Raw genomic sequence first — 14,026 nt, forward strand, 5'->3', positions numbered from 1 at the left:
CTGTCTTTGTTTTATCGTTACTACCATGGCAGGTGCTCGTCTGAGTTCCAATCTCTGGCCCCCCCCCTTGCCAATCTTTCACGATAAACATCCGTCTAGCTGAAACCACTGTCAAAAATTATCCCCACTCCTTATCTGTGACAAAATCAAAACGTATATTCCATGAACAAAGCTTCTTTCTTAGAAGTGCATGCCTGTGGAACTCTGTTTCGGTTGTCTGTTTTCCACCTGACTACAATCTGGATGTCTTCAAGTCTAATGTAAACAAATTCCTGTTGAACCGCCCCCTTAAATAAGACACTTTATTAAATCTCCAATACTAACGTACTGTACACGCAATAACCCTTATCCCTTAGTGGCTCCGGGCCTTGATAAGTGATGACTACCTTGTATATATATATATATATATATATATATATATATATATATATATATATATATATATATATATCCTGAAAGCTGTCTCAAGCATCACCGAAAAGAAAAGAGCAAATAGGATCGAAGCAAGGACACATCCTTTCTTAGTTCCATTTGACACTTCAAATGGTTCACTTTGTTCACAGCCAGATCATACTGTCGCCACCATTCCCCAGTGAAAGCAGACAATCACATTTAACATCTTGTCCGGAATACCAAGCCTCCTCAAAACAGTCCACAGGGCATCCCTAGAGACGGTATCAAATGCCTTTGTGAGGTCAACGAATTTGACAAACAAGTCCTTATTCTGCTCCCTCGCTTTCTCCTGTAGTTGCCGAAGGCTGAAGATCATGTCTTCCTGCCCTAAAACCACAATAGGTTTCTGGGAGCACAGTTTTACAGATTGAACCATTGAGTCTGTTTTGGATTACACGAGCTAGAATCTTACCAGCAACAGACGATTATATATGTATATATATATTTTTTCTTGACTTGTATGCTGTATAAAATAAATATCAGATTGATAGATAGATTTATTTAGCAATCGGCTATTTGTCGCTGTAAGAGATGGTAGGTCAGAAAAGTTTCAACATATATTTTTAACACGAAAAGATAATAATCCTTTTTTTATTTTAATGAACAGAATCAAAGAACGAATTGGTAATATATACAAATTTCAAAAGATGATAACATATATTAAAGTTTATAAGTCTTTCTTTTTTCTTTTTCTTTGATCTTTTTTGTATATGAATATGCATAGATATATGTCTCGTATACAAACTCTCAGTAAAAAAATGAAAGACAAGTGTATAACAGAGATAATTTACAGAGTTTTGTCCATTCTATTATCATTTTTTTTATGTCGTTTTATAATATACCAAGGGAGGCCACTCCTGTTGATCTTTCCGTTTATTGATTTTGTTTGTTATCTTTCTTTTGGGCGATATATATATATATATATATATATATATATATATATATATATATATATATATATATATATATATATATATATATATATATATATATATATATATATATATATATATATATATATATATATATACCTCCAGCGAGATTCCAGAGTTTTCGTATTTAATAGTTTTCTTAAAGTCATCCGATATATCTTTATAATTGACAAATGAAAAGAGTAAAAAATTAACCAACTTTTAGTTTTACGCTGGTCAACAACAAATATGTTTTTTCTTTTCATATTTCTCGTGGTGTTGTCTTCTTTTTACCAGCGGAGTCGCATAGATGTGTATCGTTCTTGAGATCTTTTCTGTAACTGACTAGTGTTTCAAATTCTTAACGGGTAACTTTCTTCGAAAGAAACGCTGGACACGCTTTTTTCTGAATTTTAAATGTATCAGCGTTTTTCCTTTCTTCTTTTTTTATTGTTTTTCTCTTCGCTGTCGCCGTCACTGTCATTGTAACGGTCTACGTGGTCGTTTTAACTCATATATACATACATACATACATATATATATATATATATATATATATATATATATATATATATATATATATATATATATATATATAGTAACTTATAAAATATATATGGCGATTAAGCTACACAGAATATTCCGCGTTTATGCATAAGCCTGATAAATTCTAGCTTGGATGAAACGCAGAATATTCTATGTAGTTTAATCGCCATATATATTTTATAAGTTACTACCTAACTCTACCTACGTATTGAGCACTGTTGAAGTAAATACTTAAAGTTTACGCATAAATTTATATTTTCGTATATTAATTTATGTGATTAACTGAAGTATATATATATACATACATATATATATATATATATATATATATATATATATATATATATATATATTTATATATAAGTTTCAAAGAATTGCTCACATTTCCAGAGAAAATAGTTAGCAAAATAATGTCCATAGGCAAGCTATAATTTTGCTGGTTATCACAAAAATTGAAAAATACAAAATATGGGAGAAGTCATATTTGTAATAAAGTTGATAGTAATGAGGAAATGCATAGAATAAAAGAATATTTTAAATGAAGTCCAGGATCGATGAAGAAAAGGTGGAGGAATGTGGAAATCCAAATTAAAATTGTTGGTTAGATATAGAAATGCAAGCGAAATAGTCTAATAGTAGTTGCAATATTTCAAGTGATTAATCGGTAAATATGAGCAAATTACAAAGGCGACAGGTTGCTTCTTACAATTGAGGTTGAAGATTTTCTCACAAGAAAAGATACTAAGTAAAAAAAGTTAGTATTGGCCTTAACGAAAGTAACAAAATCCGTTCACTTTCATCGGCCGAGAAAATTATATATCTATATCTATCTATAAAAGTGAACGTGTGTGCGTGTGTATCCATTTCCCTATGCAATAACTCTGTCAATTTTATGTCTACAGACTCGAAATTTGGTATACAGGGTACTGAGATTTGGGACAATCTTTGTGATCGGTTTTCGGCCAGAAATTTGGCGATTAAGGGGTCAAAGTTCAACGATTTGACTTTTGGGAACTCTACCAAACTCCTCCGACAATTTTGGGTATGAACACTTGAAATTTAGATATAGGTTCCTTGGACATGGATCTAACTTAATAACTTGATTTGAGCCCCAAACAAAAAATGTACAGGTGTCAAAGTTAAAAAAATTGACCGCTTTTTTTTTCTTTTTGCTCTAAACACCCAGGCAACGACGCCGGACTGAAATGCTAGTATATATATATATATATATATATATATATATATATATATATATATATATATATATATATATATATATATATATAACAACAGGCTCAGTCTTTGACAGACTATCGAAAGGGTACCTGCGCATGAAATTTCGTATCAGGAGGTGTGCAATCTCCAACCAATCCTCTCTTCAGTCGACATTGTTAAATACCAGCGGCAAGTGAAGGGTATTTACAGGATGACTGAAAAAAAAATACCGAGATAAGCGGACATGGCCCCTGATGTATGTATATATATATATATATATATATATATATATATATATATATATATATACATGAATTATTTGAGGGTAAAGAGTTACAAATGGTCGCTACAAATAGCCATCTGTTTCAGTCAATAAGACTTCCTCAGGCGACCTGGAACCACAAAAAAATTTTCTTTGTGGCGTCGAGAGGTCGCGAGTCGCCGGGGGAAGTCTCATTGACTGAAGCAGATGGCTATTTGTAACGACCATATGTAACTGTTTACCCTCAAATAATTAATAAAAGTATTTTGCTCTTTTTATTGAGCACTAACAACCTCGTTGTCTTCATTAGTCCTGACTTTTGAACATCTCATATATATATATATATATGAGATGTTCAAATATATATATATATATATATATATATATATATATATATATATATATATATATATACGTGTGTGTGTGTGTGTGTGTGTGTGTGTGTGTCTGTGTCTGTGTGTTTGTGCTTGTAATGAAAAAATATATATAAGCATGCATATATATGTATAATATATATATATATATATATATATATATATATATATATATATATATATATACAAAGGAATCACCACTCATCAAGGCCCGAAGGTCACTCGAGGACAAGGGTTAATGAATGTAAGGTGGTAGTTTAATGGTGTAGATTCGTAAGAATTTGGATTATTGAAGGGTACAACTCAACAAGAACTTGTTTACATTGAACTTGAAGGCTACTATATATATATATATATATATATATATATATATATATATATATATATATATATATATATATATACCCGTGCCAGAATTATATGCAAATCGATATTTTTGTCGTAACTCCAATAGTTTTCCGACCACAGTTCCCGATGACTGTGTAACTAATGCCCACAGCCCACTTGGGAACGCCGATCTTGTTGTGGTAATGGTTGAAATAGCTCTAAACTTTAGAGCCAAAACTGAAGAGCCACTGCTCAAAACAACGAGATATTATAAAAAGGCTGACTGGGAAGCCATCAGAGATCTCATCAGGGAGGCCCCATGGCAAAATATCTTTTCACTTCCTGCTGAACATTGCGCAAATGAGGCCACTGAATGGTTCAAAACGGCAATTGAAGCACATGTTCCCACGCGCAAATTTTATAGCCAGCCTCACTCTCTCCAATGGTTTACTTCTACTTGTGCAGCTGCAATAGGGCAAGTGTATAGAAGCCAGAAGTAACTGTAAGAAAGAAATAGCGACAGCTAAGAGAGAATTTACTGAAACCACCAAAAAACGCATCGAAGCACAGAAATTAGGAACCCGCGACTTCTGAAAAATCTACAACAGTGTAGTAAATAATGGGCAATCAACAATTCACCCACTATCCAACAATCATGAGGTTGTTTGCTCTGCAACTGAGAAGGCTAACATGCTTGCCAGACGGTTTGCCCCCAACTCCACACTGGACCCTGCCAACCACCCCCTCCCTGACTTTCCTTTGCAGACAGACGCCACACTAGACGATCTGAAAATCACCCCTTCTAAGGTGCATGCTATCATAAGAAATCTTGACATTTCAAAAGCATGTGGACCTGATTTCATCCCGACTGTGCTATTAAAAAAGTACTCCGCCGAAATAGCTCCAGTTCTCTCCAAACTTTACAACAAATGCCTTAATGAATCTTGCTTTCCTGCCTGCTGGAAAACTGCTGCTGTAGTACTAGTTTTCAAGAATTCTGGCGAAAGAACTGACCCATTAAATTATCGCCCCATTAGCCTCCTCCCATTTTTCGCCAAAATATTTGAGACCATAATTAACCAAGCTCTAGTCCATCACCTTACAGATGCTAAACTTCTGACTGACCAACAATATGGATTTACGCAAGCCCGCTCTACAGCAGACATCCTAACTGTAATCTCAGAACGTATATACCATTCACTGGACAAAGTGAGGGAGGGTAGAGCGGTAGCTCTAGATATATCTAAGGCTTTTGACAGAGTATGGCATGAAGGTCTTCTCAGGAAAATCAGATCATATGGTATCACTGGAAGAATACTTAACATAATTAAATCCTTCTTAGATAAGAAAAAAATCCAGGTTGTCCTCGACGGAAGTACATCTAAACAATAAATGTGGGAGAGCCTCAGTGGTCTATCCTTGGACCTCTGTTATTCCTAATATTCATAAATGACCTCCCTGACAAAATTGTCTGTGTGATGGGTATATATGCTGATGACACCACACTCTATGACAGACACGACAGGAAAACAAATGAACACATATCTAAAGAAATGGAAGAAACACTAGAGAACGACTTCCGATCTGTAGTGGAATGGGGATAAAAATGGATGGTCACATTCAATGTTGCCAAGACTAAACTTGTTTCCTTCAATAATTACAAGAAACCTTTTCTACCACCAATAGCAATGGTCAATGACTGTTTATCTGAAAGCACATCTTTTAAACTCCTCGGCCTAACGTTCACAGGAAACATGAGTTGGAACAATTACATTGAGAGTATCGCCAGGACCGCTGCGAAGAAGGTAGCTTCTCTTTACCGTGCTCGAAAGATACTAACGCCCGAAAGTATCCTATAAGGCCACCATTCGCCCATGTATGGAGTATTGTTGTCATATTTGAGCTGGTGCATCTGCCACTAGTCTTTCGCTCCTAGAAAAGGTTTTAAAAAAAGTCACAAATCTAATAGGTCTTGAACTTTCATCTAAACTACAGCCTCTGTTCCATCGACGAAATGTTGCATTCCTCTGCCTGTTCTACAAATACTTTAACAGCAAATGCTCTTACGAACTGCAAGCACTTATGCCCCCTCTACGTAAATACCCCCGACAAACCCGACAAGCAGCTAAATCCCACCCCTTCACAGTAGAGATCCCTAGATGTAAGAGAGCCTTTTACTCCAGTAGTTTCTTCCCCAGAATAGCTAGACTTTTGAATTCCCTTCCGGGTCCCTGCTTCTCCAACTGTACTGACATACAGAAGTTCAAGTGCAACGTGAACCGACATCTTGCTGCCCAACTCTCTACACAGTACCCCTGATGCCTATGTCCCTGATAGTAGGCCCCTACAACAAAGTGGCAATGTGCCTTGTTTGAGGTGAAAATGTAATGAAAATGTTTTCAATGAAAATGTTTTCAATGAAAATGTGTGAAATTTCGCACGTTATACGGCAACACTAACGTATGCGCAGATATAAAATTTTAAGCTGATCTGCGCAATAGTGCGCAAACGGCAGCCATTTTGCTAACTTGCGTTTTTTTTTTTCAACGTGCCAACTTTATATGCAAAATGGGAGTAAAGGTGCTTTAAGTCAAGCTGAGGAGTCTAAAATTGTTCAAAGGCTTAATAATAAGATTTCCACCTTAGAAATTGCCAAAGAATTACACCGTGATCATCATACAATCAAAAAATATTGTACTAACCCTCAACTTTGTAACGGACGTTCTGACAAAGGGAAAATTCGTAAGAAATCGTATTTGTCACGTCCAACAATGAGCAAGATCAAGAGAGAAGTTCGCCGTAACCCACTTGAAACTAACAAACAAGTTTTTGAAAAAGCTGGCGTTCCTGATGTCCCCAATTACACTCGTTGCCGTATCCCGGGGACGATTGCAAAATTCGGAAAGCCAGAAGTCCGCGCTCAATTGAAGGATATCCACAAGAAAAAGAGGATGGAGTGGGCAAGAGATCACATGAAGGTGAATTTTCAAATTGTTTTGTTCACCGATGAGTGTCGAGCGACCCTTGACGGACCCGATGGTTGGAGGGGAGGATGGAACCATAATGAGGGTCTACGTCCCCAAAGGATCAGGCGTCAACAAGGAGGTGGTGGTGTGATGTTCTGGGCTTCAATCATTGGCAATGAGCTGGTAGGACCATTCAGAGTCGCAGATGGAGTGAAAAAAACTTCATTAATGAACACTTGAAACCCTGGCATAAGGAGAACTTGGTATTCCGGAAAAAGATGTTATTCATGCAGATAATGCACCGTCTCATTCTGCAAGGATAGCCACTGAATATTTGGAGAGAGTTTTTGCCAGACATGGGAAAATAATGCGATGGCCAGCCTGTTCTCCAGATTTAAATCCCATCGATAATCTGTGGAGCATCTTGAAACAAAATATTTACTCCGAAGGAAGGCAGTACAACTCCAAGGATGACCCCTGGAATGCTATTCTGACTGCTGTCAAAGACATTTCATCAGATGAAATCGAAAGTTTGACATCTTCAATGGACCAAAAGCTTTTTGCTCTTGTCAATAAAAAATGGCAATTATATAAGATATTGATTGTACTATGAAACCATATTGAAGTTGTTTGTTCTTTATTATTGTTGTTCGGAATTTACAAATTCCTAGAATAATCAATGTTTCGATGATCTTTTAGCACCTCACCATATTTTAGCATTGGTTTGCATATAAAGTTGGCACGCTGAAAAAAAATGCAAATCACCAAAATTGCTGCCAATTGTTTATTACTGTGCAGATAAACTTAAAATTTTAGATCTGCGCTTGTGTTAGTGTTGCAATATAACGTGCTAAATTTCACAAATTTTCATTGAAAACTATCGGTGTTAGAACAAAAATATCGATTTGCATATAATTCTGGCACGGAGTATATATATATATATATATATATATATATATATATATATATATATATATATATATATAAAGGCCAATCTATATAGCTTATTCCATCATCATATGTTTTAATTCACTTCAGTTTTTTTATATTCACTTCACCTTTGCACTCTATTGTGTTCTATAAATGCCCTTTCTATAAAAATAATGTAAATTAATATATTGACGCAATACAATGCAGAGGTGTACAAACAGACACAAACTGAAGCACATTGCAAATATTTCCAATTCTATATGTATACCAATCTTTTTAAAATGAGGAGTTCGATGTTTGTTAAGGGACAACGACAAAGCATACGCGGGTGGACACACACACACACACACACACACACACACACACACACACACACACACACACACACACACATACACCTATATATTCGTCTACAACTCATTTAGTTATATTTATAAAGATTACAACCTTCTGAACATAATTTCTGAACAAAGATCAAAAGACATAGATTTACCTGCAATCGGGCCCGACATTGTGAAACCAGTTCCAAGGCCAGTGGCTGCCAATCCCCAACCGAGGCCGTAGAGGTCGGATCCTACTGTCCGCAGCAATACGATCATATTTAGGGCCACGTGTGAACCGAGCAAGAAACCGGCGATGATGATCGCGACCTGGGTCATCCAGAAAATATTTGTTAAGGACAATATAACGAATGAGACGCCACAAAGTGAGCTTGACAAGATAAATAATACACGGCTGGAGACGTTGTACCGCGAAATGATCCCAACTGTAGCGCGCCCAATGGCGTTGCACGCAGAATAATAAACAAGAAGAATTGCACCGCGATCCTTTCCATAACCTACAAAATAATATAAAAATACATCGTAATGTTGTACTGTTGGGTCCGGGGTAACGCCGAAAGGTGTGTTGGTCGGTTATCATTATGGTTGTATTTCATAGTCTAAATGGAATGTCAGCTAAAATAGGTATTTTAGAATAAAATGTTTATTTACAATAACTTTAGAATGTTATCAAATAGAGGAATTTTGGCTGACAACCTAAGGAATTATCTATACACTAATACCGTAGTAACTTTAACGTACGTACGTTTGTCACAATTTCCAGATTGTAAATTTTTCCATCGGAAGATCGTATATTATTAAAAAAGAGGATAGAAAGTTATAACATACTACGAACATTAAATTAGATATGCTAATTTAATGTTCGTAGTATGTTATCATCTTCTATTCTCTTTTTTAATAAATAGGATCTCCCGATCACCGAAGACGAAAAAAAAAAAAAAAAAGATGATGTCGCTTTTGGATCGCACTTGAAACTAAAACTTCTTGGTCTTCTGGCCAGGATCCAATGGTAGGATCTGTTCTGTATAGAGATGGTATAATGATATCGTGGGGTTTCTGTTCGTGCCGGGCGTCTATACAATGGAACCATGTTACAGACTTCTATAAGATAAGTTGTAATAATCAAATATATTCTGGTAGTGCGTCAACCAGATTATTTAGATAAATACTTTTACAATTTTAACAAAAGGGATACAATAAGATCGTTGAGTCTCGATTCACGCTGAACGTCCACAGAATACTTTAATGGTAATGAATGGAAACTTTGATTATGAAAGTGATCAGTTAAGAAAATATTAACAAAGTATAAATTTAAGAGCACTACAATACAAGTACGCAGTCTAATATGCTTACTGTAATTCAAGTTGGACTGACTTACGTCTGATTCACTGAGCGATCTATTAATCTTAATCAACTGGGATCGTAAGTTGACGTTTAATGATACAGTTTAATTTTGCTGCTATCTAATCTATGAAAGTGAGAATGTGTATGTGTGTGTGAGGAAACTTCTCAACTTATATATTCAACGAATTTTTTATCTACAGACTTGAAATTTGCTATATAGGGTATTCAGGTATGTTGAAAGCATTATAATAGGTTTTTATCCTGAAAAAAAAAGGACTGCTAAGGAATCAAAAATTAAAAATTGGTACTTGGAGGTCATCGGATTTTTATCTGTTTGTCAACTGTTTCACGACTGCGCATGCGCGGTCGTGAAGCATGACAGCTTTCTTATATTGAGAATAAGTAGGTTTGAAAACACCTTTAAAGAACGTGGCAAGCTGGTCTAATGGTTATCGTACTTGACTCACTGTCTTTAGATTTTGGTTTCGGTCTCAGGTCGGGTATTTTTTTTACTTACAAGAAGTGAACTGTTAAAAAAAACATAATACTCGCATGCCCATGTTTCAGTTTCTTTCTGTTTTTTTACTTCATTTTTTTTAAAGGAATTAAACGTTACGTTTAATACCAACGGCATTTCTGTTTATAATAAAATAAGAAATCTACATCAATTGAAATATGTATCCTCTACAAGGCCACCATTCGCCCATGTATGGAGCATTGTTGTCACATTTGGGCTGGTGCACCTGCTACTAGTTTCTCGCTCCTGGACAGGGTTCAAAAGAGAGTCGCCAACTTTAAGCTTAGATGACAGTTCACTGTCATCTAAGCTTCAACCACTGTCCCATCGACGAAATGTTGCATCCCTCTGCCTGTTTTACAAGTATTTTAATGCTCTGACGAACTACAAGCCCTTAATAAGCCGTAAATACCCCGACAAACTCGACAAGTAGCTAAATCCCACCCCTACAGAGTAGAGATCCCTAGATGTAAGAAAGTCTTCTACTCTAATAGTTTCTTCCCCAGAAGTGGTAGATTCTGGAACTCCACTTCGGGTCCATGTTTTCCGAACTGTACTGATATGCAGAAGTTCAAGTCTAATGTGAATAGACATCCAGCTGCTCGACTCCTTACATAGTATCCCTGCAACTACTGTCCCCGATAGTAGCCCCCTACATCAAAGTGGCACTGTGCCTTGTTTGGGATGAAAATGGAATTAAAAAAATATATATTATGCATATTTTATGACCGGGCAACGTCGGGCGGTCTGCTAGTAGTAATATAAAAGAGGTATGTGTGCATGTTAACAACTTTTAAAGTATTAAATGCAGGAACTTGAAATTTGGTAGGAATTTAATAAGAAGAGATGGACGAACTTACCGTTGTGACGGCTGAAATCAACAATCATCTGCCCGACGATTGGAGTAGAGAATCCGTCAAATACACTCCAGAGCATCAGAGCCAGAAACATTGGCATCTTCACGAGCTGCAAGAACATATCTCTCATAGGACGCTTCTTCTTTTTCTTGTCTTCTGACTCTTCCTCTTCCTTCACCTGTAGGGGTAGGGGCCTAAATAAGAGAGCGATGCAGCAGATGTTCAATAGTATCCCACCGCTAACGAGCATGTTACCACGCCACCCAAAATGCTCCAATAAGGCGCGATTAATGAGCGGCCAAACCATCGCACCCGTACCCGTACCGAACGACGCAAAAGCCACGGCCACTTTCTGCTTCTTCCCGAAATAAACCGGAATAGCTGCATAGGTTCCGATATTGAATAAACTGATACCGGTGCCTATAAAAAAAGAAAAGAAAAGAAACAGCTTAATACAAACGTTACAATATAAAGTGGTCTCATGCCAGATTTAATCTAAGTTGGTGACTAACCGTCATAATAGGATTGTTTGAATGCAATCATAAAGAGATTTAAATAATTAAAAAAGTGTAGGGGTAAATTATATATATATATATATATATATATATATATATATATATATATATATATATATATATATATATATATGTGTGTGTGTGTGTGTGTGTGTGTGTTGGAATGATTAATCGGAATCGAAATCAGGAATCGAAAAATCCGAACTGTTTTGGGTATCAGAATAGGAAAAATGCTTGCCTATTTTCCGATGCCAAAAACGCTTTTTTATCGTTTTTATTTCTTGGTTTCTGTATAAAACTATATTTTCACAGCTTGTATTAATGATAAAATGATAAATATCTATTGATTTTATACTTCCAGTGAAAATAAAATCCATAGATTACATCCATAAGTGTATTTTTATATTTGCGAAAATATATATGCAAATTTTACATTGGTTTTTGTGGTAGCCCCCCCCACGCCTAAAACAACTCTCTATTTAGAAATCTAAATAGAATCGGAATCTGATCAGATCAGAATCTGTAACTGTATCAGAATCGGGGAAAATATTGGAATCATCCCATATATCGGGATGATATCGGACTCACATTTCAGCTACTAGACAGTCAGCTGAACCCCATTTTTCGCTTTCTTGCTCACCAGCAACATACCCAATCACCTACACTTTCCATGTGAGCGGCAGGCGGCCAACCTAAGAAACCCCTAACCATTTTTAACACTCTGACTCTGACCAACGTACTTTCCACATAAAATCGACTTTGCGTCCACTTTTGCCGGTAAATACCAAAAAGACCTATATTTGGCCTTGTTTCTTCCAATGACTACCAACTCGATTCAACTTCGACTCGCTACCCCCAAATCGTGTGAATTGCCTTTACGTTTTCGTCTAGCAATGTTGTGCACGGAAACACATAACGTCCTTACCTGTAACACAACCGACAAGGATGATAATAGCGTAGATGTCATTTGCGAATGATGAAGCGATAAACCCGGTGGCTGAAAGTAAACCTCCACAGAAGATCGACAGTCGTAATCCGAATTTCTGTATCAATGGGCCGACAATCAAACCTACGTTTGAAAAGAAAAAAAAAAAAAAAAAAAAAAAAAAAAAGAAGAAAGAAAGGTATAAAATTTAATTACATTCTCGAGCCAATATATATATATTTTTTTATTGAATTGCCCTTTTAAACAATCAAATTCTACTCAATTTCCACCATCATTACAAATAATCACGATTGACTGTACTCATATGCAGAAATGCAGAAGTTCAACTGTAATGCGAACAGACATCTCGTTGCTCAACTCCTTACATAGTGTTTCCGTAGATTTTAATCCCAAATAGTAGCCTCTTACGTCCAAGTGGCACTGTGCTTTGTTTGGGGCGAAATAACAATAAAAAAGTAGAAAATCAAATTTTGTTGTTTTTTTTTTTAATCAGTCGCTGAAGCAGTAATTCCTTTAGTAATTACATATTATAAGACGAAGTTAACTAACGCAGAATGTAATACAAAAAGTTTATAATGTCCTTTTCTTACGGGGATTTGTGTTAAATGATAAGGACATCACTTAAAAAAATGGAGTTTAGACACTGCGATGCTGAAATCAAATCACGAAGCAAAGATAAAACAACTTAGCGGATAAAATATAAAAATCGGCAAATTTTAACAAAGTTCTTTTTTTTATTATCAAACACGTACCAATAAGCGACTAAACTGCATACGAAGCAGATTTCTACATGAAAATTCTGATTTGAGAGCTATACCGACCATCGAAACAAGGGAACATCTTATTTTGCTTTGCATATAAAATATGTAATAATAATAATAATAATAATAATAATAATAATAATAATAAAATAGAAATCATACACACTTGTAACTTATAAAAACTGATTTTAAAAACCAATATGTTATTTAGTATTTATTCTATAAATCATGTTAAAATATTTTCAGCGCGCATGCGTGGCCCGATCGTAAAATACGCTTAAATATTATATTTTAATTTATGCATATTTCGTATTTATTATTATAGAGTCAATTCTGTATGGATTATTATATGGTAACTAATATATAGTTGTAATCGTCCGGCGTGTCCCGCTTGTAAAATACTCTTAAATATGATATTTTAATTTATGCAGATTTCATATTTATTATTATAGAGCCAATTATCTATTGATTATTATATTGTACCCATTATATAGTAATGGCCGTTCGGCATGGCCGGTTTTAAAATGCATTTAAATATGATATTTTAATTTATGCTGATTTCGTATCTATTATTATAGAGCCAATCCTTTATTGATCATTGTATTGTACCGAATAGAGAGTAGCAGTCGACCATCGTGGATCATTTTGGTCGCCGTTGTGGCCCGTCGTAGATCTAATATTATAACACACGATGCAAATATTCCTCGGACTTTTTTCGGATTTATGTGATCATGCCCAATTCTTTTTATTTTCTTGTTTAA

The 14,026-nt window shown here is 35.5% G+C and overlaps 1 protein-coding gene across 1 annotated transcript in view; it reads right to left on the bottom strand.

Moving 5' to 3' along the window:
* The window catches only part of LOC145280225 (monocarboxylate transporter 6-like), a 53,270-nt gene that overhangs the window by 10,256 nt on the left and 28,988 nt on the right, over positions 1 to 14,026 (bottom strand). Inside the window, exons 2-4 of the mRNA XM_080132009.1 lie at positions 12,484 to 12,627; positions 11,047 to 11,463; positions 8,478 to 8,822 (exon numbers count right to left, since the gene is read on the bottom strand). Of these exons, the coding sequence (XP_079988135.1) occupies positions 8,478 to 8,822; positions 11,047 to 11,463; positions 12,484 to 12,627 (906 nt within the window). The remainder of the gene's footprint in view (positions 1 to 8,477; positions 8,823 to 11,046; positions 11,464 to 12,483; positions 12,628 to 14,026) is intronic.

The sequence above is a fragment of the Euprymna scolopes genome, chromosome 7, assembly GCF_053919585.1.
Source record: "Euprymna scolopes isolate OS-2025 chromosome 7, ASM5391958v1, whole genome shotgun sequence".
Lineage (NCBI taxonomy): Eukaryota > Metazoa > Mollusca > Cephalopoda > Sepiida > Sepiolidae > Euprymna > Euprymna scolopes.